The sequence below is a fragment of the Cavia porcellus genome, unplaced genomic scaffold (genome assembly GCF_034190915.1).
Source record: "Cavia porcellus strain 051 isolate PalLab524CR breed Dunkin Hartley unplaced genomic scaffold, mCavPor4.1 scaffold_16, whole genome shotgun sequence".
NCBI lineage: Eukaryota > Metazoa > Chordata > Mammalia > Rodentia > Caviidae > Cavia > Cavia porcellus.
In genome coordinates this window covers 1,387,501-1,414,860 of record NW_026947499.1, presented here as the reverse complement: position 1 = coordinate 1,414,860, position 27,360 = coordinate 1,387,501, and the positions used below count along the sequence as shown (strand labels likewise).

General features: G+C 61.5%; 1 protein-coding gene across 23 annotated transcripts in view; it reads right to left on the bottom strand.

Moving 5' to 3' along the window:
- Positions 1-853: 853 nt before the first annotated feature.
- Rimbp2 (RIMS binding protein 2) overlaps positions 854-27,360 on the bottom strand; it is a 124,811-nt gene continuing 98,304 nt past the window's right edge. For 12 of the 23 annotated variants that reach the window (XM_063225447.1, XM_063225455.1, XM_063225452.1 and 9 more), the window contains 13 exons: positions 25,754-26,572; positions 20,851-21,002; positions 19,770-20,222; positions 18,068-18,214; positions 16,578-16,736; positions 14,332-15,048; positions 13,240-13,345; positions 11,132-11,316; positions 10,770-10,938; positions 9,450-9,553; positions 8,321-8,392; positions 5,688-5,822; positions 854-3,991 (listed from right to left, as the gene is read on the bottom strand). In XM_063225447.1, the coding sequence (XP_063081517.1) occupies positions 3,803-3,991; positions 5,688-5,822; positions 8,321-8,392; positions 9,450-9,553; positions 10,770-10,938; positions 11,132-11,316; positions 13,240-13,345; positions 14,332-15,048; positions 16,578-16,736; positions 18,068-18,214; positions 19,770-20,222; positions 20,851-21,002; positions 25,754-26,572 (3,407 nt within the window). In that variant the 3' untranslated portion in view covers positions 854-3,802. Of the gene's footprint in view, positions 3,992-4,469; positions 5,823-8,320; positions 8,393-9,444; positions 9,554-10,769; positions 10,939-11,131; positions 11,317-13,239; positions 13,346-14,331; positions 15,049-16,577; positions 16,737-18,067; positions 18,215-19,769; positions 20,223-20,850; positions 21,003-25,753; positions 26,573-27,360 lie in introns of those variants that run through there. The other 11 variants (XM_063225459.1, XM_063225460.1, XM_063225461.1 and 8 more) reach the window with 6 other exon arrangements.

The window sequence follows — 27,360 nt, the reverse complement described above, 5'->3', positions numbered from 1 at the left end:
GGCATCCTGGGCGTGAGTCCTGCGGGCATGGGTGGGGAAGCTGTCTCCACAATTCCAGGTGGGCCACCAGAGCTCAGCCTGGTGGGGCGCCTAGTGACCACCTGGTGACCCGGATGCCCCAAGAGCCACCCGTCCCGCCTGCTTCCCCAGGGCAAGACTCGGGGGGCTGGAGAGAAGGTGTGCGGAAGGGAATGTGGGGGGACACTGCTGGGGCAGGGCCTGCGTGGCTCCCTGGGTCGGGCACCCTGCCGGGGGGCGCCAACCCAAACTTGAGTTCCTTTATGGAAAAGGGGCCAGCAGTGAGCCAGCTCCTGTCCCCTCGGGTCGCCTGCGTTTCCACGCTCAGAGGAGCCTGCTCCCGGCTGCAGAAAGCGGCGGTGACCGGTCAGGGGAAACCGCCCCGTGCAAGGACGCGCTGGGCGCTGTCACTCTGCTTCCATGAAGGGCTGTGTGTGTTGGCTTTCTCGTGCTCTGGACAGTGGTGCTTTACCTCGTCCCTGAATCACTTCTATCGCTGGGACAGCCCTGAAATAATGAGGGCCCTTGGGAAGCTGTTCTGGGGACGTCTGTGAGGCTTGGCATCACAGGTGCCAGAGGGTAAGGTCAGCGGGTCTACGCTCAGCCGCCGAGTCCCCTGGCGCACAGGGCCTTTCCTGTCCACAGTGACTGGACCGGCCCTCACTGCTGCAGCCACTGGCCACCGGCCACAGGATGCCCGAAAGCCTAGGGCAGAGCTGACCCTGAGAGACTCCAGGAAAGACAGTGCCAGCTTCCTAGTAACATGCAGGAGAAAGGCGTCCGGCCGTCCTGCCAGGGCAAAGAGCATTCAGGGCACAGCACTCTGCACAGGGCATCATATAAAATAACAAGTTTATTTATAGAAAATACTTTACACTGACTGTACACATGCACACACCCACACAGTACCGAGCCACACGGGGGCCCTTTTAATCAGCCTAGCACAACATTACAGTTTACAGGAGAGTTCTCGAAGACACAATGGGGAAAGCTTTGTCATCGATTTATAAACCTCCAGAAATTACAAAGAAAGGCAGTCTGAAAAGTATATAGAAAGAGTAAAAACAATTACAAGTGGACAAGAATTACAAAATAGTAGCCATCAAATACATCCGTCAGCAGCTCTGTGGTCCGTGGGGTAGGGGGCGGGGTGGGGGCGTGTTCCGTGTGGCCCTGTGTGTTCTGGGGGCTGGGGCTGGGGGCTCCTGCCAGGCAGAGCAAGAGAGCAGAGGCCCGAGGGCCTCGCACTGCAACACGGAGATGGGGAGCAGCTCGGCCGGCTGGGCACTGGCACTCCCCAGCGGCACCTGCTCTCCCCTCGGCTCTTGTGAGGAATCGGCTAGGTGAGGTGTGTGTGCATGCATGTGCATGTGAATATGCGACTGTGCGACTATAAGCGTGTGTGTGGCCACGTGTGTGTGCACGTGTGACTGCATGTGTGTGACTGCATGTGTGTGGCCACGTGTGTGTGCACGTGTAACTGCATGTGTGTGCGTGTGTATGCATATGCATTGTGTGACTGCATGTGTTAACCACATGTGTGCACGTGCATGTGTGACTGCATGTGTGTGACTGTGCATGTATGTAACTGTGAGTATGCATGTGTTGTGTGTGCACATGTGCATTGTGTACGGCCGCATGTGTGTGTGCATTGTGACTGCATGTGTGTTGAGCACATTGCACATGTGTGTGACCGCATGTGTGTGCATGTGCATTGTGTGACTGTGCATGTGTGTGACTGTGCATGTATGTGACTGCATGTGTTGTGTGTGCACATGTGCATTGTGTATGGCTGCATGTGTGTGTGCATTGTGACTGCATGTGTGTTGAGCACATTGCACATGTGTGTGACCGCATGTGTGTGCATGTGCATTGTGTGACTGTGCATGTGTTGACATGTGTGTATGTGTGCGTGTGACTGCATGTGTGTGACTGTGCATGTATGTGACTGCATGTGTTGTGTGTGCACATGTGCATTGTGTATGGCCGCATGTGTGTGTGCATTGTGACTGCATGTGTGTTGAGCACATTGCACATGTGTGTGACCGCATGTGTGTGCATGTGCATTGTGACTGTGCATGTATTGACATGTGTGTATGTGTGCGTGTGACTGCATGTGTGTGACTGTGCATGTATGTGACTGCATGTGTTGTGTGTGCACATGTGCATTGTGTATGGCTGCATGTGTGTGTGCATTGTGACTGCATGTGTGTTGAGCACATTGCGCATGTGTGTGACCGCATGTGTGTGCATGTGCATTGTGACTGTGCATGTGTGTGACTGTGCATGTGTTGACGTGTGTATGTGCGCGTGTGACTGTGCATGTGTGTGACTATGTGCATGTATGTGACTGTGCATGTGTTGTGTGTGCACATGTGTGCATGTGTGATGTGTGTGCACATGTGCATTGTGTACGGCCGCATGTGTGTGTGCATTGTGACTGCATGTGTGTTGAGCACATTGCACATGTGTGTGACCGCATGTGTGTGCATGTGCATTGTGTGACTGTGCATGTGTGTGACTATGTGCATGTATGTGACTGTGCATGTGTTGTGTGTGCACATGTGCATTGTGTACGGCCGCATGTGTGTGTGCATTGTGACTGCATGTGTGTTGAGCACATTGCACATGTGTGTGACCGCATGTGTGTGCATGTGCATTGTGTGACTGTGCATGTGTGTGACTATGTGCATGTATGTGACTGTGCATGTGTTGTGTGTGCACATGTGCATTGTGTACGGCCGCATGTGTGTGTGCATTGTGACTGCATGTGTGTTGAGCACATTGCACATGTGTGTGACCGCATGTGTGTGCATGTGCATTGTGTGACTGTGCATGTGTGTGACTATGTGCATGTATGTGACTGTGCATGTGTTGTGTGTGCACATGTGCATTGTGTACGGCCGCATGTGTGTGTGCATTGTGACTGCATGTGTGTTGAGCACATTGCACATGTGTGTGACCGCATGTGTGTGCATGTGCATTGTGACTGTGCATGTATTGACATGTGTGTATGTGTGCGTGTGACTGCATGTGTTGTGTGTGCACATGTGCATTGTGTATGGCTGCATGTGTGTGTGCATTGTGACTGCATGTGTGTTGAGCACATTGCGCATGTGTGTGACCGCATGTGTGTGCATGTGCATTGTGTGACTGTGCATGTGTTGACGTGTGTATGTGCGCGTGTGACTGTGCATGTGTGTGACTATGTGCATGTATGTGACTGTGCATGTGTTGTGTGTGCACATGTGTGCATGTGTGATGTGTGTGCACATGTGCATTGTGTATGGCCGCATGTGTGTGTGCATTGTGACTGCATGTGTGTTGAGCACATTGCACATGTGTGTGCACATGCATATGAGTGTGTGTGACTGCATGTGTGTGTGTGCACATGCCCGCGCGCGCAGCCTGGCTGGTCGGAGGGCCTGGCGGGGTCACAGCGCTGCGCGGAGGCTGGGAGCAGGAACGCACGACACGGGAGTAGACACTGCGCTTTATTGACAGACAGCTCGCGGCATCTAAGGCAGAACAGCGAGGCGACCGGAAGGAGCGGAGACAAGAATGGGGTGAGGGCTACACAGGGAGGGAGGCAGGCATTGTGGTGGGGCGGGGCGTGGCGGGGCAGAGGCCCAGGGCTCTCCGCTGGCGGCTTAGCGCAGGCGGGCGGGCGTGGGCGCGAGTGTACTGCGTCACTGTGTCGGGAGGAGGAGGGGTTGGGAAGTGCGTGGGGCGCGAGCGCCCGCCCGGGTTAGAGGAGCACAGTGTGGCCGCCGTCGGAGCGCGCTCACTGCACCGCGCCCAGCCTCCTCAGCAGGTTCTTGCCTTTGGAAAGCAGCCCCTTTTTCTTTTTCGAGGACATTTCCCTGCCTCTCCCGGGACTACCAGAACCCAGGGATGACGTAGGTGACCCCGAGTGGAGGTGGGCTGTGGGGGATGGAGCTCTCCTTGCTGGCCCTGAACCCTCAGGAGGAACCTAGTAGGTACATTGTGACAGTTCACCGAGTGCCTGAGCGCCCCACCCCGACCCCTCGGCCACGCCGCTGCCCAGCGCCCGCGCGGGGAGGGAGGGTGGCTCGGTTCTTTCAAGGGCCAGCGCGCGCCTCACCCCCAGCGCCCCCAGTGCCCCCAAGGCCTGGGCTTGGGAGAAAGGTGGCCGTGGCTTTGGCAAACAAAGCTAGTCACAGTTTCCTCTGGGGGCAGGGCCCGAGAGAGAGTGGGGAGGAATCTGAATCAGAGCCATGCTCAGGCCGGCAAGGACCCAGCCGTCGTCTTAGGAGGGAATTTGGATGCGTTTGGAAACCACTTTGGTTGTACAAAACCCTGATACTGTGGCGTGCCCCCTGGAAACTTAGAGACTAGAGAAACGCTGGAGATGGCACACCGGTTGACAGAAAAAAGCTAAAAGGAACCTTAATTGCAATCAAAGGAAGCTCAAAGGCCCTCATTGTACCTTTTCCTCTCTCCGCTGATTGAGCGGACTCCGTCCCCTCCCCCTGCAGGGACCCCTGGAGGTGGCCTGAGGTCCCAGCCACCATGGCCTCCTGCAGCGCCCCACTCTCCCAGCAACCCCGGGACGCAGCGTCCACTGTTGGGCAGGCAGGTACAAGCCGAGGGCCTCAAGCTTGCTTGGATTTGGAATCAAGGTCTAGTTCTCATGGAAAACACCTGCTAGTGCACCCCAAAGCACACCTGAAGATACCGTCCGCTACCTGGTGCAAGCGCGGAGCTGCTCGTGCCAGAGACCTCTATTGCATTGGTGCCCCACGCGCGGCCGCCGTACGGTCCCTGGCATCAGGGCCAGCCCGGACCACGCTGCCACCCCTCGTCTGCATCGTCTTAAATGAGAGGGGCTCGGTTCGGTTGCAAAGGGAAACTCTGTCTAGCAAACACGCGCTAGGCTGTGCTTTGCCAGGAGTGGCGAGCAATGCAATGGGCCGCTCGAGCCCAGTCAGCAGGGAGCGCGCTCTGTGCGAACAGACGGCTCGCTCGCAGGCCAGAAATATGTTCCCAGGGTCGCCTTGCAGGTACCGAGCGGCCACCACGGGGCGGCTAAGAGCGCGTCTCCCTGCACCGCCAGCTGCTTTACAGCTGAGCCCAGCGATGGCCTGACCCCTCGGCTCCAAGGCGGAGACATATTTCTCGGTCCTCCCTCGGGAGCCCACAGGGAGGCCTTAAGTCTCCCGCACGGCTCCAGCTGCGAGCGGGTAGCTGAAGTCGGTATCTCTCTAGGTGTGTGCGGCTGCTCACTTACGTGAAGGCTACATGCCTGCTTAGGGTGTGAAATGGACGCTCTTCCTCTGTGTCCAAGCAGGTGACGGAAATAAAAATACAGACGTAAGCCACGACAGATCGGGGCTGGCGGGCATGGCGTCAAGCAGAGGTGCCCTGTCTGCGCTGAGCCCTGGGCGCCTGCGGACGGCGGGGCGGGGACCGTGCCGGCCTCCCTCGCCACCTAGGTGTGTGTCTGTGGTGTGGGGCGGGGCGGCCTGGCTGGCAGGAGCTGGGGGCCCTGAGCGTGTGGGACGTGCCACCTAGGCCGGGACTCTGGCGGCCGGGAACCCGGAGGGCGCACTGGGCAGCTGGGCGCCGTGGGGCCCGGACACGAGGGCTCGGCCGCAGAGCGCCAGGAAACCGCGCGAGGACGCGGCCGGCCGGGGAGGTGTGCTTACCCGTTTGGCCTTGGCGTGCAGCGCGGTGTCTTGGGAGCAGAGGGACGGGGCGTCGGAGAGGTAGACCTCCACGTCGTCAGGCACTTCTTCCAGGAAGTTGGAAGGCACCAGGCCTCGCTGCCCGTTCAGCTCCCCCTGGAAACGCGGGCGGAGGGAGTGTTGGGCTTGGCGGGTGCCATGGGCTCCGGGGATCCCAAATGCAACCTCGTAGCTGGCCTGCCCACCCGGCACCTGCGAGGCTGAGGCAGGTGTGGCACGGGTTTGAGCCCAGCCTGAGCAGCTGAACGACGTGAGAGAACCTGTCTCGAGGTTAAAACAAATCTAGAGATCTGGGAATGCAGCTTGGTGCCAAGGCCTGGGCTCGGTCCCCAGTACAGAGAGAAAACAAGGACAGAAACCACCTGAGCTGACAGCTGAAGGGGCAGGACCTGGCGAGGAGGAGCAGCCCTCTCCTCAGCTGAGGTGGCCCTGGGTGGCGAGCACAGAGCGGCTCAGCGGGAAGCCCCCTTCCATGCATCCCAAGCCTGCTGGGCCAAGTCACCTGGCCAGGACAGGGGCCCAGCGGTGCCCACGGCCCAGCTTCCCTCCCCTGTGCACTGGGCATGTGCCACACCAGCAGTCTGCAGCCTGCCCGCCCCCGGTGCCCAGGCAGCCCCTTGATGCCTGAGGGCTGCGGTGGCTGCGGGCTCAGGGGTCCTGGGCTGCCGGACAGCGAAGGGAGGAAGCAATCCCAGCTGCCCAGGAGGACAGGAATGCGATGGGACGGAGTCGGCCTGCTCTATTGGAGTTAAAGGATGGCATGCAGTGCCAGCTGGAGAGAAGAGGGGACACCACGCTCAGGCACTGAGGGTCTACGAAGGGGACAGAGCCAGCGAATGCAAAGGCTCCTGCACCCCAGCAGCGCAAAGACCAAACGTAACGCATTTCTCCAAGCCAGGGTGAGCTGGCCAAGCACACGACGGGCACAGAGCACTGCCCATCACTGGGGAGGGGACAAAGCTGTGAGGTCCCCTCCCCTGTCCCTGGGTCCCTCGGGCTAGCCCCGTGGACAGCAGCACCGGTGTCACCAGCTCACGAGCTCTCCTTCCCAGGAACTCAGGTCACTGGAGAGGAAACCACACACATACAAACCAAAACAACAGAAGCCAAGAAAGAGCCACACTCTGCTGCAGGGACCCAGGCCAGCCGGCCGCTCCTCAGAAAATTAAAACTGGAATCACCCTCTGAGCCGCCACTCCCAGGCGCATCCCCGGAGGACAGGAGGTGGGGTGGCCCACAGATGCTCACGTCCTGCGTGTGGCCACTCTGCTCCCAAGAGGGAGCAGGTGAGTGGGTGAGCGGAGACATACAGCCACATCGAGGTGCAGGAGGGCCACACCCAGAGAGGGAGCCAGGCACGAAAGGACAGTCCCTGCAGGTGCCCCCGGCAGCATCCACAGAGAGATGCCGGGGCGGGCAGGGCCAGGGGTTCCCATCTGATGGGGACAGAGCTTTAGTGTCGGGTGACAAGGTCTGGAGAGGACGGTCCGTCACGTCACGGTGTGAGCGTCCTTAATGCCATGGAGCTGGACTCCTGAGGACCGTGTTTAAAATGGTAAATTTTACTGTCTATTGGCTTTGGCAGGCAGCGCACAGCACCTCTCCCAGACCTGGAAGATCGCGCCCTAGTTTTCCTGGGGCGCCAGTGTGACCTCAGTTTCCCTGTTGCTCACTGCACCTGAGCCCCTCGGGTCTTTGCCGAGGATCTGCTCTAAATCACCCTGTCAGGGCCATGGCCACCCCACCTCCATGCACGCGGGGACCTGTCCTTGGGGGACACTGGGTGGAGCTGCCCACTCGGGAGGAGAGGACTCTGGGGGAGCCTGCGTCTTCCTGCACAGATCTGTCTGCCTGGGCAGCCTATCCCCACGGGAGCCCCTGCCCTGACCACACCCCACTGCCCCCTGGGGACCCCACAGCACTGGGTGACACAGGTGACCTATGGCAGCCACCCACCCTCTGCTAGCTGCCCCTCCCGCTCCCCACTGGGGCCCCAGGCTGCTCTCCCCTCCCCCATTGTTTCCTTACTGGGTCAGACGCCAGCCACCAGGAGGCCGGGACCCACCCAGGGGTGGGACTTGGCTGCAGGCTGCAGACAGAGATGTCACCTCGGCACGGTTCTGCGCCCCCAGTGCCTGTGCCTTGTGAGGTGCCTGTGACAGCTTCGTGGGGTGCTTGGCCAGCATCAGGCAGCCCAGGGTCTCACAGCACCAAAAATGCACAGAAACAAATAAACTGGGATGTCAGAGGCTGGGCTGTGCAAGGACCAGGAAGGCTGACATTCACACACGTCCAAGGGCAGACTCCGAGGAGACCTGCGGCCCAGCACCCAGAGGCCACCCTTTCTCCTCGTTCATCAGAATGGACTCACGAGGGAGGGCACCTGGTGGGGCAGGAGCAGAGACACGGGGAGAGCTGGCTCAGAGCGTCAGGACCGCTCCCCAAGTGGCCTGGAACTCTCGGCACAGAGACGGGAGCACCTGGCCAACTTCCCGGCCAGCTGTGCGGAGCTTGGGCACACCGCTGAGGCCCCGAGCAGGACCGCAGCCCCACAGGGCGAACCGAGCTGCACTTCTCACCGCTTCAAAACTTACGTAATAAAATCCGTCTTCATCAATGTCTCCAAAGACACTAATGATATCTCCTGTGCAAAACGTCAGCTCGGCCTGCAGAGACGGGACACAGAGTCAGCGGCACCCAGCTGGACCAGGTCGTGCTCTCCAGAGTAAGTTCTCTGTGGCCACAGCTCGCAGCCCCGGGGCTGACTGTGGGGCCGCTGTGGCCACAGTCCTGGCAGAGCCAAGATGTGAGGCCACGGCGCTTGGTCCCCAAGTGGCTGTGAGGCCTGGAGCACGGGAAATGGCCCCGTGAGTGTGGACGCCCCCTGCTGGAGCAGGAGCCCTGCCCTATCCAGTGACCACCACACCATCAGAGTCTGGTGTCGCCCAGCTTTGGGACAGGCGGGCAGTGTGGGCACAATGCCCTGTACTTAGGGACCCTCTGCCCCGTGTGTCCGGTCCATAAGGCCTGACACAAGATAGAGGACACAACAGACATCCTTTTCAGGGGTCTAAACACAGGAGCAAGGGTAAAGGTCACGGGCGCTGGCTATTTGGAGGCAGAGGGCACCTGAGGGGGACTGATCGCGGCTCCAGGACCCGCTTGGCAGCTCTGGGCAGCCCGGGATGCCGCCTGGCCTTTCTCACTCCTGCCCATGACACGGGCCCCAGCCCAGCTCTGCCAGGGCTGAGGGAACCTCCTGTGCCCTCTTGTTTCCCTGCCGAGGTGCCGCTGGGGCTCACTGGCCTCTCCATCAGGGGTGGGACGGGGACACTTGTCAGGCCAGTGATGGGACCCTCCAGGACGGTGCTCCTGACGGGCACAGACTTGCGGTTCTGTGTGACACACACCGGGATTTTCCCAGCCCTGCTGGCCAGTGCACAGGTCCGTTATGATGGGACCAGACTAGTGAGGCCATCAGCCGCCAGACAGGGACAGGGACAGGGCCAAGGTGGGGGTCACACCTGGGGACAGGAAGGAGGTGACACTTATCGTGCTGCTGCAAGTGACGATTTAAAACGCACACGCCAGAAAATAAACTAAAACGGACACGTCGCTCATCTCCGGAAGGTCCCACGAGCCTCTGGGCCGCAGCTGGCTGTGGATGCCGGGTGACCACCCTGGCCACACCCTGAGGGTCGCCCTTTCAGACACGCACCATACCTCCACGTCCACGTTGGGTGAGCTCTCCCGCGGGTCGTAGTCGTATAGAGCCACCATTCTACGCGTGGACACGGGGCGTGGCCGGCCGCTCCTCCTGCTCCGCTCTGTGACCAGAATTGAGGTGAGGAGATCACGTGATGGCCCTGCCCAGCCGGGGGCCCACCCAGGTTCCGGTCACCCTGCCCCTCCAGGACCTGGGCCAGTGGCCCTGCCCTCCGTGCGCCCCAGCTGGCCTCCTGCTAGGCTCCGATTCATGTCTGTGCTCCTGCGTGGGCGGCGACCCTGCCCTCCACTCCCCTCCTCCTCTGCCCTAGCAGATCACACTCTTCGAAGCCCAACTTTCCCCAGCTGGGCCGGCACAGGGGTGCTGGGGCTTGGAGAGGCTCAGCAGGAAGCAGGGGGTGGAGGAGAGCCCTGGGGGACACCTGCAGCCTGGTGTCCAAAGTGCTCCTCCTAGAGCCGGGCCTGGGAGGGAAGCCTGCCATCCCAGCACTCAGGAGGCTGAGGCAGGAGAATCCCAAGTCTCAGCCCAGACCGGGCAGTTTAGCCACGTAGTAGGACTGTCCCTCAGTAGGATGGAAAGGCCTGGGGCTGTTGGTCGGTGTCAGGGCCTGGGGTTCAGCCCCGGAGCAATGAAACAAACCCCAAACCCAAACACCCAGCACCAAAGCGTGACACACACAAGCTGCTGTGGGCCAAGCAGGAGTCTGGGCACCATGGGGTGAGGTGGCCACGGCCAGGCCGTCCCACGAGCACTGCGGGGAGCAGGTTGTGCCCCCTCAAGGTGGGCACCAACCCTGGGCAGGGTGAGCCCACTGCCACGAGAGGAACAGGTGGGAAACACGTGACTCCCTGGAACGGGGGTGTCCTGGGTGCTGGGGGAGGACCGTGGTCTGAGGGCTGGGGCTGAGGCACAGCCCTTAGGCACAAAGGGCGTGGCCTGAGCTTTGTCCCTGCAGCTACACAGCAGGAGAAGAGGACTTCTCAGAGCATCACTCTCCTGGGGTGCAGGAGGGGGGCTCCGGACCATGGTGGGACCGCACACGGGCATGGCACGGCCGTCTCCCCACCACCACTTGCTACTGGCTCGGGACACGCAGAGCAGAGCAGTTAGCAGCCTGCACAACAGGACAGGGGCTACAGGCTTCTGCCTACTCGGGATCCCCGGATGCCCTGCCGGCTCGGCTCTGGGGAATGGACCACGCCCGGCCCGTGCTCAGGGCATGTGCAGAAAAGCAGCCGCTGCCTCGTGTTCCAGCCGGGCCTCCTCCACCAAGACTTCCCGTCCTGAGTGCACTGGGGCTCGTCCGGCGCCCGCACCTGTCTTCTCCACCGGGGTGTGCAGGGGCAGGAAGCCCTGGCGCAGGAGCTGCTCCCGCACCTCCTCATCGTCCGCCTGGATCTCGGACACCATGTTGCAGGGAATGAGGCCGAGCCGGGCGCAGGTCTCCCCGCGGTAAAACCCGTCAGCGTCCTTGTCGCCGTAAACCTGCAGCAGGGACAGACTGGTGCTGTGACCCCATTCCCAGCCTCCACCGGCACCCCACTCCCCTCCCCTCTCCTCCTCCAAGGCTCCTGAAGCCCACAGGCACTGCCCCCTGAGAAGAAGCATGACCCTCTCAGGGGCTGCTCCCCGAGGCCGGCTCTGCCCCCCGCGTCCACAGGGCCGCAGCCGTCCCCACCTTGATGATCTGGCCTTCCTTGAAGGGCAGCTCCTCTTCCGCGGCGTCAGGGTTGGGGGACATGGTGAGCGGGTCGTAGTCGAACAGGGCCACGAAGATGCGGGCCGGGAGCTCCTCTGCACCCAGGTCGGTCTCTGACTCTTCGTACAAGTCCGGGGAGAGGCGGTCGCGCCCCGTATAGTCATCTGCAAGCAGGTGGGGGACAGGGTAGGGCAGTTGACCTTGTGCAACTCAGGAGCGGAGGATGGTGGGGACGGCCCTCAAGTCTGATCTATGACAAATGAGCTGGGGAGATGAGAAGGAGGACATGGACCCAGAGGTCCCAGGCGGCCCAAGCCGGCTGCACGGCTTTGTCTCCATGGCCTGGGGCTGCCGGGCCCAGGTTCAGAGTGGGAGGGGGTTTACCATGTGCCTATGCTCCAGCTAGGACGAAAGCCAGTGACCAGGTGGCCACCAAGCCCGAGCCACCCACTGCCTGCCCCGGGACCTCAGCTCTGCAGTGGATCTGGGCTGAAAATACCAGCGTCTGCCTCCCACAGGGACCCAGGGACCTGGCCAGCGCCTCGGGGATACCAGACGGCTCAGAACTGGTCCAGAGCCCGCACACACCCCAGGTACTGAGCGCTGCCTCCCTGACCACCCACCCCACACTGCACATTCGGGGCAGACACAGTGTTGTAAAGGCGCGTTCCAGCTGCGGCTGTGGATGGAGGGTGCAGTGTGGCATCTGCAGGCCGCAGGGCAGACAGAGCGGAGCAGGAAGGGACCACGGCCCTGCTCACTCTGCCCCACCCACCGGCCCCCAGCTCCAGACGCAGAGTGGACAGGGAGGACTCAGGGTGGGGAAGGGCGGCCCGGGGTGGGGAAGGGCGGCCTGGGGTGGGGGAACCAGCCGGCTGAAGTTGTTCCCAGCATGGAATTCGGTGTGCAGGACCCTGGGGCCTGGGGACAGCACGGAATTCGGTGTGCAGGACCCTGGGGCCTGGGGACAGCACGGAATTCGGTGTGCAGGACCCTGGGGCCTGGGGAAAGCATCCTGGCTCATCTTCCTGGTCTCACTGGTGCCTCTTTTGCTGGGAGCCAAGCCGCAGGGGCAGCCCTGGTCCGCCACCGCTCACAGCGGTTTTGACTTTCTCACTAGACAGGGCACAGACGGGGTCTCTGTTGACTGACAATACTGTTTTTAAAGATTTTTATCACAATAATAAAAGGTGAAAATGAGAAAGGAAACACCTTTAGTGCTGCTTCCAGGGTTGGGAAAGACTCCCCGCCTTCCCTCCAGAGCCGTTTCCCCTCTGCTGTTTCCTGTGTGTGTGTGCCTGTGTATATGCACCCCTGTGTATGCGTGTGCAAGCCCACAAAAGGGCTGATTCCGGGCTCAGGACCTTGTGTTAGAGACTCTTAACATCCCTGCTGCCCTCCTAGGCGTGGTGGCCCGTGCCCGTCATCCCAGCACCTGGGAGGCTGAGCAGGAGGATCACAGTGTGTTGGAGGCGAGCCCAGGCTACACAGTGAGTTCAGTGCCAGCCTGAAGTGCATGGCAAGACCCATGCAGTTTGTCTGCCTCAAAACAAACAAATGAATAAATAAATAGCAGTCTCCCAGTGCCCCGCCTACAGGCCGTGAGCGGAGGCATCCTCTCCTGACCTCCAGCCGGGCCCTTGCCTCGAAGACACCCGCCTTGTGGCAGCTGCCGAAGGACTTCCGGAAAGTGATTAGGAGCCAGGAACCTGCCAGGCCACACGGGGAGAGTGGGGAGCAGAGCCCTCCGGGGGGACGGGAGCAGCAGGGAGCCCTCATGCTGCACCAGCAGGTCCTGCAGCTCGCCCAGATGTTCAGCACCCAGCTCTGCTCCAGCTCAGACCTGCGCCCAGCCTAAAGCCAGCACCTTGGAGGTCACTCTGAGAAACGGCTCAGGAGACCGAGCACCACCACCAACAGCCCGGTGGGCGGAAGAGGAGCTCGGCCAGGAGACGGGCGCTGCTGTGGGCTTCCTACCTGTGCGCACCCCCGCCCCCCACTTCCCGAGGGGGTCACAGTCTCTGTGCTGAGCTAAGGCACTGTCCCTAAGGGTTCCACAACGAACGGACAGGACGCGGGCCACTCACCGATGGGCAGCCGCGGCCTCTGGGGACCCGCACCACCGTGGGGGAACCTCCGGCCCCCGTGCTCCACCCTCTCTGCGCGTCCTGCCGATGCCGGGTTGCCTAAGATCTGGAGAGAAGACAGTCATGCGGTCAGGGTCTCGCTGGCCTTAGGAAGGAGGGCAGGTCAGTGAAATCAACTCGGATCGGAAGCAAAGCCGTAAAGGCAACTCAGCTTAGCTTTTAACTGGAGGGTTGGCTGAACGGCGAGCTCGGCCCTGCTGCTCACACTGGGCCCGCTCTGACCACCAGGGGACCCGAGGCTGCTGCTCAGATCAGAGTGAGGTGCTCCACACATAACCCAGGGCACCGTGGGGTCACAGCTTTGACCCCTTGGGCCCCCCACGCCCCGAACCCAGCTGCCACACAGCAGGAAGGCGCTGCAGTGCCAAGTCTTGGCTTGGCTGCAGCGGGATGTGGGGAGCCCCTGTGTTACCAGCTTTGGGGGTCCCGACATGTCAGCCCCACCCTGAAGATGCCACCACGTGCTGGGTGGCTGAGGGCCTCCTTTCAGGTCTCCTTCAGCCTGGATCAGAGGCTAGGACTGGTACAGACGTGGGCGAGGGGCTCCCTGCCCCTGAGGCCACAGTGGGGGACCCTGGGCGGCCCACATGAGGGCTCATCACAGAGCACGGGGCCGGCACCCCGGCTGCCCCCCCCCCCGGGTGTCCCCAGGGTCTCAGTGGTGGGAGGGAAGGGGCTGGGCCGAGGCTCACAGGGAGAAGGGCTGCAGACTGGCGCCTGGGTCTCCAAGGGTGGTTTTAGGAAAGAGAAAGCTGCTAAAATGACCGTGGTCCCCGTTCAGCTAACCCTTAATTAAAACTTAGGCTCAGTTGTCCTTTAATCGAAGCAGCCAGAATCATTACCGTCCTGTGGAGGAAACCGTCATCGACAGCCAGGGACAGGCGTCACCCGCACGCGGCCAAGCGGGGGGACGCAGCAAACCAAGCGCGCAGGAGACCGGAGCGCCCGACGCCAGGGTGACGCCCGCGCGGGGAACCACAAGCCCGGCGGGGAGAGCGTGACCCAGGCAAGCGGGAGGGGAGCGCCACACACCCAGGGACCGTCCTCAGCCCGGGGAGGAAGTGGCCCGTGCTGGACGGCCACCCTACTGTCCGGCCCAGCCACGCCTTTCCGCCAGACACCCCGAAAACCGTCGTGGTTGGTGGCCCGGTCCCAGCCTTGCTTCCCGGGCGGCGACCTCTCGGGGCTGTCTTGGATGTCACTGCTGCTGATGACATCTCCGGGGTCCACCTGCTCCCCAAAGTCCTCTTCAATGCTGCTCTGCCGGGTCAGTGTCCGCCGCCGGGCCAGCAGGGGCCGTGTGCTTCTCCCACAGGGGCAGAGGCCAGGGCCCGGGCCGCACTGGGCTTCGGTGCGCCCTACCCTAATCCGCAGCTCCTCCTCCTCGCTGCCGCAGTCCAGGCCACTGTCCGGGCTCCGGGTGGCCCAGCGGCCCAGCCGACCGCCTCTGTCCTCCAGGAGGAGGTCATCCGCGTGGGCAAGACCCCAGGGGACCCTGTGCTTGGTGGGGAGCCAGGAGCCAGGCGGCGCTGGGGGGCCCCAGCAGGGCGGGGCAGGTCCGAGCTGTGCGGCCAGCAAGGTCCTGGCTCGGGACGTCCCAGGGCCCTGCCAGAGCAGCGGCTCACAGAGGTCGGGGTCCTCCTCTGCTACCTCGGGGATACTGAAAAGCCGCTTGCTGCGGCGGGGCGGCTGGGGGCGCTCGGACTGCTCCAGGAAGGCACCTTCCAGGCTCCCAGGCTTATAGCACTCCTTGGGGATGGGGTGACAGAGTGGCGGCCACACACGGGTAGGGGCCGAGGAAGGAAAGAAAACACAGACATTAGTCACAGCGGCAAGGCGGGCAGGAGCTTCCGCTGCAGGCGGGCGGGGAGCCGGGCGCAGGCGGGGACAGCACAGGGGAGCAGATGCCATGCAGGGGGCCCGGGGGGCAGCTCAGACATGGGGTGGGGGCGGAGGTTGGGGGATGCGTCCAGTGCTGCGTCCAGTGCTGAGGAGACTGAGCCCAGGGCCCACAGATGCTCACAGGCGGGGTCCCCGCACCCCGACACCTGGTCCCCTCTCCCCCCTGCACCGAGCATAGCCTGAGCGCCCTCCCTGCTGGCATTTCTCCAGCACAGCCGAGCCCCGTGAGACCAGGGCCACTCCTGTCACCACGCCTGGGCCTGACCTGCTCGGTGTCCTCGGGGATGGGGACCCTGTGCCCACTACCCGGCCCGGGGCTGCCTGGCAAGTCTGTGCAAAGACGCCGCACGCATGAGACCCACAAATGGCTCCTCGCCCCGATGGCCCCCTGTCTCGACTCTAAGCCAGTGTGCGCTCTGGTTCAGGCCAAGGCGGGAGGCAGACGTGTCCGATCCCGAAGGGGAACGGCCAGGCCCCGTGGTCACTGCCACGTGGGAGCCCCAGCCTGACGCTACCACCCAGGCAACTTCCAAAGAGAACCCAGAAGCCGAATCAGCCTCCGACAACCTCTGCCTTTTCCCCCAGGGGGCCATGGTGGGCCGCACTGTGACCCCATATCTGGACCCTGCCGGGGGTTTGGGCAGAGACCCTGGAGCTCTGCGTCTGGGCCTCCCTGGGGAGAAGGCAGCTTCTGGTCTCTGACAGTGGCTCTGTCCTGCAGCCCGAGCAGCAGCCTTGGGAAGGGCACCGGCACTGCCCATCGCCTGTGGCACAGCCCAGAGTGGAGGGAGGGCAGAAGGCTGAGCCCTCTTGGCTGTGGGCAGGGCCGGGCCGGGCTCCATGCGGGGCTGCACAGGCTCTGGCAGGTGTCGGCACGGGGAGATCATCAGCGGTCACTCCGCATGCGCGCTGGGCCCAGCGTCCTCCCAGAGGCCTCTCCATCCCTGGACCCCCAGCCCACTGGCCTCCAGCTGCCTGGCCCCAAGCCTGGCTGCTTGGTCTCGCCGGGTGGCAGTGTGTGCAGGAGCCCGCACTGGCCCACCGGCGCCGACAGCAGTGGGGCGAAGGTCCCCATAGGGGGCAGCAGGGACGCCCTGCTGACTCAAGCACCTCAGGCTCTGTCCAGGCAGCAGCCTTCCCCGGCGGCCTCAGAGTGGACAGCAAGGCGGGGTCTGTGGGTGGACGAGCACCCCAGCCTCCCTGATTCAACTCCTGACACGCCCAGGGTGCCTGGGTCCACACTGCCCTGTGAGGTAGCCGAGAGCTACAGCGATTTCAACAGCGAGAAGGACACGGGTCAGGACTCTCCGCCTCTGTCATGGGGTGTCACAGGGCAAGGCCCCGCTCGCCCCTCGTCCCCCAGCCCGGCCGCTCACCTTGAGGGCACTGTGCGACGTGCCGCTGGACCGCCGCCGGCCACCGTCCTCCAGCGGCATCTCCGAGCACAGCTCCTCCTCGTCCTCCTCCAGGATGTCCGACAGGTCTGAGCCCCGGCTGCTCTCCGTGTGGTACTCGTCTCCGTGGCAACAGTGGGGCTATGCGGGAGGAGAGCAGAGGGACGGTCCTGACCCTGTCCAGCAGGCAGGGCAGTACGGGGTCCAATCACCCCGCAAACAACCGGGCAGCTGGGCCACACTCGGCACTGCTGGAGGGCTTAGGGAGGGCTGGCACACTCCTGGTGAGTCTGCTGGTCATGGAGGCAAAACCTGGTGACCATCCGGCCCTGCCCCTTCCTCCCTGGCACTGTCTGCTTCCGGCTTTCCTGCCCCGCATCGTTCCACCACGAGGTTCCCCCAGATTAGCCAGCCACGGACTGCAACCCCTGAAGCCGTGACCCACTGGACCTCTCCTTTAAACTGTGGACGTTGCTCAACCAACAACAAATGCTGGAGAGGCTGTGGGGAAAAAGGAACTCTCCTGCACTGTTGGTGGGAGTGTACACTGGTGCAACCATTGTGGAGGTCAGTCTGGAGATTTCCCAGAAAGCTGGGATTGGAAGTCCCATTTGTTCCAGCTATTCCACTTCTAGGCATATTCCCAGAAGAACTGAAAGCATCATACCACAGTGATATATGTGCACCCATGTTTATAGCAGCACAATTTGTAATAGCCAGATCTTGGAAACAACCTAAATGTCCATCAACTGAGGAATGGATAAAAAAGTTGTGGTGTTTTTATACAATGGAGTACTACTCAGCTATAAAGAAGGTAAACGGAGACTCCTGAGGGAAATAAATCAGACACAGTGTGTAACCGTCATATTGTCTCATTAGTGCGAGAAGCAGAGAGAAACAGCATACATGTATGTGTATGCACATGCATATAAAAAGTAGCTAAGAGAGTCATACTACTGGGTACCAAAAAAAAGCCATCTCTGCTACCAAAAACTAAAAAAGGCAGTCACACTACAACTATTATCTCTGAGTTCCCTGAAGAGGAAGATTTGTGGTGTTGTTCGGACAGCTGAATGCAGGTGTCTTGGGCTCTGGGTGAAGGATTCGGGGATGACAGTGTGCAATGTCTGCACCATTGCTGTCCCCCGACTGACCAGTTTTGAAATTCTCTTTGAGATAAAATGGAGTTGGAAATAAATTTAAAAATACATTGTAGGGGTCAGGGATGGTCTCCAGCCCACCAGTGAATGCAGACCCACAGACGAGCCCAGCGGGCGCCTGTAACCGACCCCTCCTGTTCTGCCCCGAGGACCTGCCCAGACCCATCTGGCTCGGCTGGGGGCTCACACGTGGACACTGACCCCATCCCCGAATGAGAAAACACGGGTCTTCTGCTGACCCAAACCTTGGTGCAGCAAGTGGCTCCTCCCCTCCCCGCCTTCCGGGACCCCGCGGCAGGCCGCCGGCCTCACCTGCCTGCCCAGCTCCGACCCCTCCAGGAAGTCTTCCACGGAGGGGGCCCGCCGCCTGGGCTCGGGCGAGGCGCAGCCGTCCTCCTCGTCCGAGTTGGCGTAGGGCCCCACGCTGCTCCTCTCCAGGAAGGGGCTCCTTTTCTCTAACTTGGAAAGAGACGGGCCGAGGGTGAGCCGGGCGGCGGGGTCACAGCTGGGCCCTCCCACAGCGCCGTGCAGGGGAGGGTGCTGGCCACACTCCAGACCTGCAGGTTCCTCAGGATCACCGGTAGCCCTGACCAGGCGGCTCCCGGAGTCCCTCCCCGCTCCCCATGCTGGCCCTGCTCCCCTGAGGCTCACCTCTCCCTCTGTTGGCCTCTCGTGCCCTCTGCTAATCCATCAGCTAACAGGACCCTTTTTTCTTTTTTAATTTTTTTTTAAAAATTGATTTTAGCTCTTTGAGACAGGGACTCACTAAGTCCCGACATTATCCAGGCTGGTCACAAACTTGGAATCCTCCTGCCTCAGCCTCCCAGTGTGCTGGGAGTCCAGGTGTGTACAGCACTCCTGCCTAACAAACACGTTCTTCACACTGAAGGCCTGGGCCTAGCCAGGCGTGTCCTGGGGAGTCCCCAGGGGTGCCCCTGTCAGGGCTAAAACCCTGCCCAAGTCCCGAAGTTGGCCCTCCAGCCAGAAGCCACAAGTTCACGGGCTGCCTTGCCTCAGAGGGGAGACCGGAGACGGCAAACATCTGGGCACCTCTGAGGGAGAGGCCAGGGCACCACACAGGCGCTCCGCACATCCCGCCATGGTTCCCACACCACACCGGCTGCTCCGCACAGCAGCGTGCAGATGAGTGTGCACACACGCACGCCAGAGGCAGCTCTGCTTGCCAGGACGTGGTGGGTCTGATGGAAAGCACAGGACTGGCTTAAAGGAAAGCGTCGTCAGTGCAGACCACGCCTGGCACACGCGCACGCTGGCCCTCGTCTGTTCTGCAGGACTGCGGGGTCCTCGCCTTCGGGTCCTGGACTCAGAACAGCTCTGGTGGTCACTTCACTCTGACTGGGCAGTGCCCGGAGTCACCGATGCCAGACCCAGGGAGGGAGCAGATGAGGACACGGCATCATTTTTTCTTTGGACGGAAGCAGCCGTGAACGTTTTGAATCAACCAGACAAGTGTGTCTGAAGGGCACAGCTGTTTTGAAGGGGACGCTTGGCACCATCTCTCATGGGCACACGGGGTTAAGCTTTTAGCTTACTTGGTCGCTGTGTGCCTTGACTGCACCGCACATGTGCCCACGCCTGTGTGGACAATCTGCGTGTCTGTGTCAGCTCTACCTGTACAGCTACATGTGCACACACTCGCATGCGCACACACTCACATGCACTTCAGCTGGAACCCCGCGGTGGGCAGTACCAGCCCCATTCAGGGCAGTCCCTGCCACCATGCAGCACATAGTTCTCAGGCCTGGTGGCCAGGACCAGAGCCATCTCTGGGGGTGCACACACCACGTCCCTTCAGCTATGGGCTGCTCATGTGTGGGCCACAAACACCCCACAGTGCAGTCAGGACCGGGCGCAGGGCAATGGGGTGCCCGTTCCAGCCATCTGCAGCCTGGACCAGGGACACGTGGCTGGTGCTGTCCCCACACCCACATGCCCTGCACGCTGTGCAGATGGACAGACGGATGGTGGGACCCCAGCGGACACCCCAGCTTACCCTGCTGGTCTCAGCCACCCTCTGTGCAGCCTCTCGGGCCATGGCCTTGGCGACGGAGGTGGACACAGGAGCTCCCTGCGGCTGCGGGAGGATGCGGCTAGGTGAGGGTGACCTCCGCCCAGGGCCGGTGCCCTGCAGGCCGGGCGGCTCCAGCAGGTTGCCATGCGTGGGGGCAGGCGTCCGGCTCTGCTCCCAGGGCTCCGCCTTGGCGTGGACACCCAGGTGCTCATCTTTGGTATCAGGGGTGCTGGCTAATGGCTTCGGTGGGGGTGTTGCCCTGGAGACGGGCGCAGGAGGGACCAGGAGGTCAGGGGGCACAGCAGCCGGCGCCGAGTCTGCGGACTCGCCCTGGGCAGACAGGGTCCGCACGGTCACCGTCTTCGCCTCCAGGCCTCGAAGCCGCCCGAGCTCCACAGGGGTGCTGTCTGCCATGGGGAAGATGACCTCGGCCACCTGCACAGAGACAAGGCCAGCTAATTAATGGCCGCGGGCACCCCACAGCCTCAGCCCGGCCTGCACCCTAAGGACGGACAAGGCCCTGACATGCACCTCGAGTTGCCCTCAGAATAGGGACCAGAAAGGGCCCAGCCTGGGACACGTCCAGCCAGAAGGTGCATAAGGCACAGTCCCTGTCCCTAGAGCCAGCGGATACCCAGAGCTCAGCTCATGCACGGGCATCGGGAGCTCTTCCTGCCATGGCTGGAGGGGCCTGGGCAGGCACCCCAGCGGGCACTCCTGACAGCGGGCAGGTACGGCAGCAGGTGCACAGGAGATGAGTCTCCTCCTTTCCCGATGCCAGGCGGGCGGTGGGCTGAGACGGTGCACACCTGTTCCCCAGAGCTGGGGCTCTGGTCACCTGCACATGCTAGGTCTCCAGGGAGGGACCCTGATGGCTGGGTCCCGTCCAGAGGGTGCTGGACCAAAGGCAGGGCCCGTGTCGGCGGGCCCTCGGTGCAGTGCCCGATGGTGGCGTCCAGCAGCTGAGGGTGAGCCCACACATCTCCCCGCAGGGAACAGGTCACCCCATGGCACCCCGCTGAGCTGGACTCTGCCCGCGGACTCCACACCCCGAGACACTCACCCGCTGCCCCTTGGCGTACACGCCGTAGCCAGTGACGTTTGCTCCGTTGGACAGCCCAGTGGGGGTCAGCGCAGGTGGCTTCCAGGAGACCTGGACAACGGCTGCGGTGGCCCCCGCTTGGACAGTGACATCTTGTGGGGGGGCCGGAGGGCCTGGGAGGGACAGAAGGAGCAGTGGCCTTCAGGGCAGGGCCTGCAGGTGGCCGTCACTGCTCCACAGCCCTGCCTGGAAGACAGATGACATCTTGACATTGGAGGAGGAGAGGACAGCAGTGGGGGGCACACTGGTTAGTGCCAGGGCACAGGACACATGGTCTCTGCATGGCCATCACTCACTTCCTCTGGGAAAAGCACCTGTGTCCTGGGTTCCTCTGTCACCACCAGCTGTGACGGGCTGGAGTCACCTCTGCCCAGGGACAGGCTACCGGTCAGCCAGGGACAGCATGGGGAGGACACGAGCCTCCCTCTCCCGCCCTCTGCTGCCTAGCTCTCTCCCCGTCACTCTTCATCAGACTCCGGGGACAGCGAGCATGGTCCTCATGTCACCACGTTGTCACACTATATGAGTGAGCAGAACCTAAGGCAGTGGTTGTCCTGGGTCCCGGGGCCCATCTGCCCCACGTCCAGCCCTGCATGGCTTCCAGGCCCCCAGGCCCACTGTTTCCTGTGGGCCAAGCCAGCAAGGGAAGATGTCGTGAACTGCTAGTTGGGGAAACAGGAGAGCAGTGGCCAGGTCACCAGGCACGGCGGGCAGCCTCCGAGTGGCCAGCCCTGTCTGACACCCGAGGGAGCGGCCTTCTCTCTGGGCCTGGGGTAAATCCTCAGTGCCTCCCCCGGGAAGCATGGACCACCATCCCATGGAAGGGACGCTGCAGCCCCGGGCAGGACACGGGGCGGACACCTCTGTGCTGTGAGGAAGCTCTCTGAGCCTCCTTCACACCCGGGTCAGAGGCCCAGCCTGACCTGATTTGGACCAGACTCAGACACAGCGCCATGCCCGCTGCAACCACCACCTGCTCCTCGGGCAGGACACACACACTGCTGCCGCCCCCAGGGCTTTGCTCCATGACCACGACAGGCAGCTGGGTCCCCCCATAACACACAGCTCGGGGACGACACCCCTGGCCAGGCCCTACTGCAAACCCCAGCTCTGCCGATCACCGCACACAACCCGGATGGCACTGTGGCCTCTCCACCTGTCCACTGCGGTCCTGTCAGATGAACACAGCACAGCGCCTCTGTGGCAGACAGACATCACCACAGCGGAACACAGCAGAGGTGACAGCTCCCTCCATCTGCCCCGGGCTGGTTCCCGGCAGGAGACGGTGGGGAAAGGCGGACAGAATGGGGGCAGAAGGGAAGCACAAAGGAAGGGGACCGTAAACACGAAGACAGGTCAATCACAATGACTCGGGCACGGCAGGACAGTAGGAACGGGCCGTCTGCACGCTGCCAGACCCGGCAACCCTCCAACGACCAGGGTACGACCACAGTCTCGGGAAGGGGAGCAGAGCGAGGCAAAACCATGTGGCACTGGGTGTGAAACCCGGGACCACTCCCTGAGGCCCAGCAACCTGAGAGGCGGTGACCAAGGAATCAAAGGAAGCCGGGCACAGCAGACGCCCGCTCCTGGGCATCAGAGGGACGGGGAGGAAGAGGCTGAAAGGTGCCCAGGCAGGAAGTGTCGGGAGTGACAGCCAAGTCACCGCAGAACCCCGAAGGCCGTGGACAGTGGACCCTGGGCACTTGGAGCACCCGAAGTCAGGAGCATAAGGCGGGGCTGGGGCAGAGCTCAGTGGCACGGTACCCGGCTGGCAAGCACAGGGTCCCGAGTCTGAGTCCCAGTACCCCCCAAAAAAGTATAAATGGACGTGAAATTCACACTACGTTAAACAAAAGCAGGCTGGAAGATGTCCGAAAGGCAATTCTCCAGGTTAAAAGGAAACAGTGCCAGATCAAAATGTATGCCCACAGCAGGAATAAAAAGACAGTGCCAAAGGTAAATGTAAGACTGTTTTTTCCAAGTTGTTCAAAGGCAAGCAAAGAACAATATCCTGAGGGCACTGTGACGTGTGACATGTAAATTTAAAATATGTAAAAACACTTGCAAGACCAAAAGGAGTCACCTAGGACTAGGCTGGACATAATTCTCCCATCATAAAAAACCTGTACATTATTAAGCCAAGATAACATCATACATTACGCACTCTGCACTCCACAAAACCCATAATGCGTCATCCCCTCTCCAAAAAGACAATTGAGGGAAAAAAAATAGAATTAAAAATCAGCTCACAAGAAGACAGAGAAAGGCAAACACACAAATGGCCACAGCATAAGTTAAAGCAAAGAGCACGGCACTGGCCTCACCTGGGTGCTCGCCCTGAGAGCAGGACCAGAGCCAGAGGCTGCCCACGGGACAGCAGCCGACCCAGCGGCAGACTAGTGACAAGAGGCTCCCCTCAGACGCAAAGCCCAGCGGACGAAGGTAGGGGGCAGACGTACAAGCCGAGGAGGGCAGGAGCTCGGGACGACAGCGGCCGAGCTTCCCGGGCAGTGCCAGGGTCAAGCGTCCCCCTGCATCTGCAGGACTGAAGCACAGACTGGGGCGGGACTTAGGCAAGCGGATGACTCCCTCCCCGCAGCCGGTAGACTGGGTACACGGCCCCCCTCCAGGCTGCAGGGGCCTGCGGGGCTCTGTCACACACACGGCCCGGGGACGCCTCCTCCCTGGTTAGGTCCGGGGCGCTCGGCAAAGGGCGCGCTCTGGCCAGGAAGCTCCGGGCCTTGGGACTGACTGGCCCGGGCAGGATTCCGTCTGACCCCGAAGAGTTAAATCAGACACCACTCCTAGCAGCACCCCGTCTTCTCTTCAGACCCCCGAGTCCTTGGAAATGTATCAACCCCTGGTAGCTGTGCGTGGAGATCCTGCGCCACCCGACACAGGGCACCGTTAGGCATCCTAACTCCTGAGAGCGGGCAGGAGTGTCAGGTCTGCGTCTCGGACCGCAGTTAGATACAAAAGTATTTATAAGTTTAAATACTACAGCAAAAAAGGACAGTTTTAATAGATGATCTGAGTTTTTGCTTAGAAAATGTAGGATTAGAAAAGCCAGTTAAACCCAACAGCTGTCGGGAAAAATGGAAGAAATGTAATCAATAAGACAAAAATTATTTTAAAAAAGCAGAAAATTCAAATAGCTGCAGCTTTGAATGCATTAAAAAATAGGTCTATTCAAAAAGACAAGAAGAGGAAGCATAAATCACCACTAGAAATTCATGACAAGAGGGCCTGGGATTTAGCTTAACACACAAGCACCTGCCCGGCAAGCGCAAGGTGGACTAAGGTCTCGGCAGGGCTCAGAGAACAGTCGTGTAGCACAGCGGGCAGCGCTGGGGGGCCCGATCTCGGGAGAGCAAGGCTGCACCACCTCTCAAGGGAAACTGGCCCGCTGCGGTGAGAAACAAGGAACCACCGTGCCTTCCAGAAGGGAAAACTGGCCATGTTTACACCCACGCTGTGGGGCAGCTCTCAGCACATCCGGGACAGGCAGGTCCTAACCCCAGCGAGGGCCGCGTCCTGAGCCCCTCCAAACCATGGCATCGGCAGCCGTGGGGCAGTGACCACTGTGCTGCGGTGCGTGTGTCCACCAGCCGGGAGCCGGAAGGCAGCCCAGGACGCTGCAGGGCAGGGTGAACAGAGACGAGAGCCCGGCGTTCCCACGCTGGACTCAGGCCCTGGAGAAGACTCCACACCGGACCAGAGCCCCACATGGGTGGTGGCGAGCCTGTCAGTTGGATTTCTTTTAAAACAAAAGACGTGAGTGTCAGAATCGTTTTTTCCTAAACCAAAGTTTTCCGGTTCAACGTGCGCTCTGATAAACGCAGCGTTCTGGGCTGAAGTTCGGGGACTCGGTCTCCTGACAGCTTTACCATCACCAGTCTGAATGTTAAAAATCTCACGGGCAAGGACTTTCTGAACAGAACTCCAATCGCACAGGAAACAGCATCAGGAACAGATCAAAGTGATCAAACTGCCCAGCAAAGGACACAGCGAAGGGTGGAAACCATCTTCCAGCTGCAGCCCGGGCAGAGCACGAACCTTCAGAACACACAAGAAACTAAAAGGACTGCAAACCTCCCCGAAATACGGACCCCGTGGACAGATGGGCGCAGTGGTCCCGTCATGACGTATGGCAACGTGCACTGCTAAAGCAAGACAATCCTTGTAATAGATTATAGAGACACGGGACGGAAGTCCCCGCTGACACACCAGTCGGCTCGGCCCCACAGAGGGCAACACGCCTTCCGTTCCCTCTCCCTGTCCTCCGCCCCGCTCCTCCCAGGCACACCCCCAAACGGCCCTGTCTTTCACAGGGGGACATCAGTGACCCTTCAGGCCCTTGACGCTGTCTTCTAAGCCTCTGCCACCCTCCGGTGAGCATTGGGGCTGGAGGATTTCACGCTGCCTGGAAAAGGACAGGGAGGGAAACACCGGGGCTGTTTGTAATGTCGCTGGCCCACAGGCCCGGACTGGACTGCGTGGCCTCAGCAGCACCGGCCAGAGGACAGCGTGGATTCGAGACCTGCAGCTGTACCATCTTGCGCTGTCGTGAAAGTGACCTGGGCGTGGACACCGCTTTCCACGGTCACTACATGTGACCGGGACACCAGGGTCCCGCCAGCAGCGTCAGCACAGTGTGGCCCCTGTCCTGTCAGTGTTGACAGACAGCAGAGGGCTGGTGAGCCGGGAGCCCGGACACAGCAGGGCGACACGCACTGGCTCTCAGCTATGCCATGCACGATCCAGTGTAAAACCACAGACCTTGGAGGGGCGCACAGGAGCACCCACGCAGGGCCCACTGCACACCTGGGCAGCAGAGGATGCCCCGAAGGACGCGGCTCACCTGCGGGCAGCGTGGAGAACTCCACCGACGCCTCCTTCTTCTCCCTCTGCTCCAGGGGCAGCTGCCAGGGCATCTGGTGCGGCCGCGCCACCACCCCGACCTTGTAGGCCGCATTGGGCCGCAGGTTGAGGAACTGGTACTTGTACCGTGCCGCCCTGACGACGTCCACCTCCTCCCCGTTGAGGAAGATGGCATGGCTGTAGTTGCTGTTGGTGGGCAGCCAGGACAGCTGCGCCGAGGTCTGTGTGATGCTGTCCACCCGGAGGTGCGAGGGGGCCACCACCACGTCCCTGCCCACCAGCAGCGTGCACTGCAGTGCGTCCGAGGCGCCCCGGCTGGTGACGCACTGCACGGAGATGCGGTAGGTGAAGGCGGCCGTGTCCAGCTTCTCCACCAGGGCCTTGGTCCTGGCGCCCAGTGGGAGGCTCAGGCGAGGCTCCGTGTCCACCAGCACGGTGTAGCCGCTCACGGTGCCCCAGCCGGGCGGCACGGCCGGGGGCTCCCAGCCCACAATGACACTTTTGGCGAGCTGTTTGATGAGGGTGAGTCTTCTAGGGTAAGGCACAATGTCTTCTCCAATGTCATCGATGTTCACGTCCAGCGAGTCCCCGCCGAGGTCAGCGGTGCCCAGGTCCGTGAGGGTCGGGGAGTGCAGGTCCAGGATGCGTTCGCCCTCCACGCCCACCCCGATGCCTGAGTGGTTGATGAGATTCTGGTCCTGCTCGCTGGCCAGGGTGCTGGCCAGCCGAGACTCGCTGTCCTGGACAAAGTCCACGAAGTTGGAGGGCACCAAGCCCCTCTGACCGTCCAGGAGTTCTCCTGCAGGCACAAGGACAGGGGTCACTGAGCTGTCCACTGCGGGGCCCGCTGCCCGGCACACACAGCCCCTGTCCAACAGGTCCTCAGCAGTGGGTGCCCAAGTCGCCCTCCTTCCCCAGTCTGGCTTTTGCACCAGGCCATTTGGCAACATGACTGCCCTCAAGCAAGACGACACCCTGTGAGCAGAGACCTCGAGTCCCCAGTGCCCAGCCTGCCCAACCTTAGGGCCCAGCAGCGCTCAGTGGACGTTCGTCAGAGGGATGCATGGGTGCATCAGACACGTGCTCTGGGAGGTCAGTCAGTAACCACCCCACGCTGATGACCATGTCATGGTCTGGAAGCAGAGGGTACAAAGCACCGGGTCCGATGGGATGCCCGAGCATTGCGTGTGGCTGCAGGTGGCAGCAGGGACTCCGGGTGAGGAGCCAGCCTGACATCTCGGTGATCCTGGTGAGGGGTTCAGGGCTCCCTCAACAGAGGCCCTGACTGTGGGTGAGTGGACGGCGGTGCTTTGCAGGTGAGGCAGGCGGGACAGCCTCCAGCCCCGAGCCCAGAGGGGAGGGACTCTGCTGTCCATGCAGGACCTGGGAGGCCGGGAGGGGCCCCACACAGGCTCTGCTCCCCCACACCCTGCCTAAGGGACAGAAGCTCCGCCCCGCAAGTGTCCATATCTACCTGCAGAAGGCGGGGTTGACCCTAATAGCAGCGCTGGGTTCTAATGGAGTAAACGGGGCTCAGAGCCGGTCCCTGACCCACACAAGGCACGGACCTGAGGCTGCTGCTCCTCT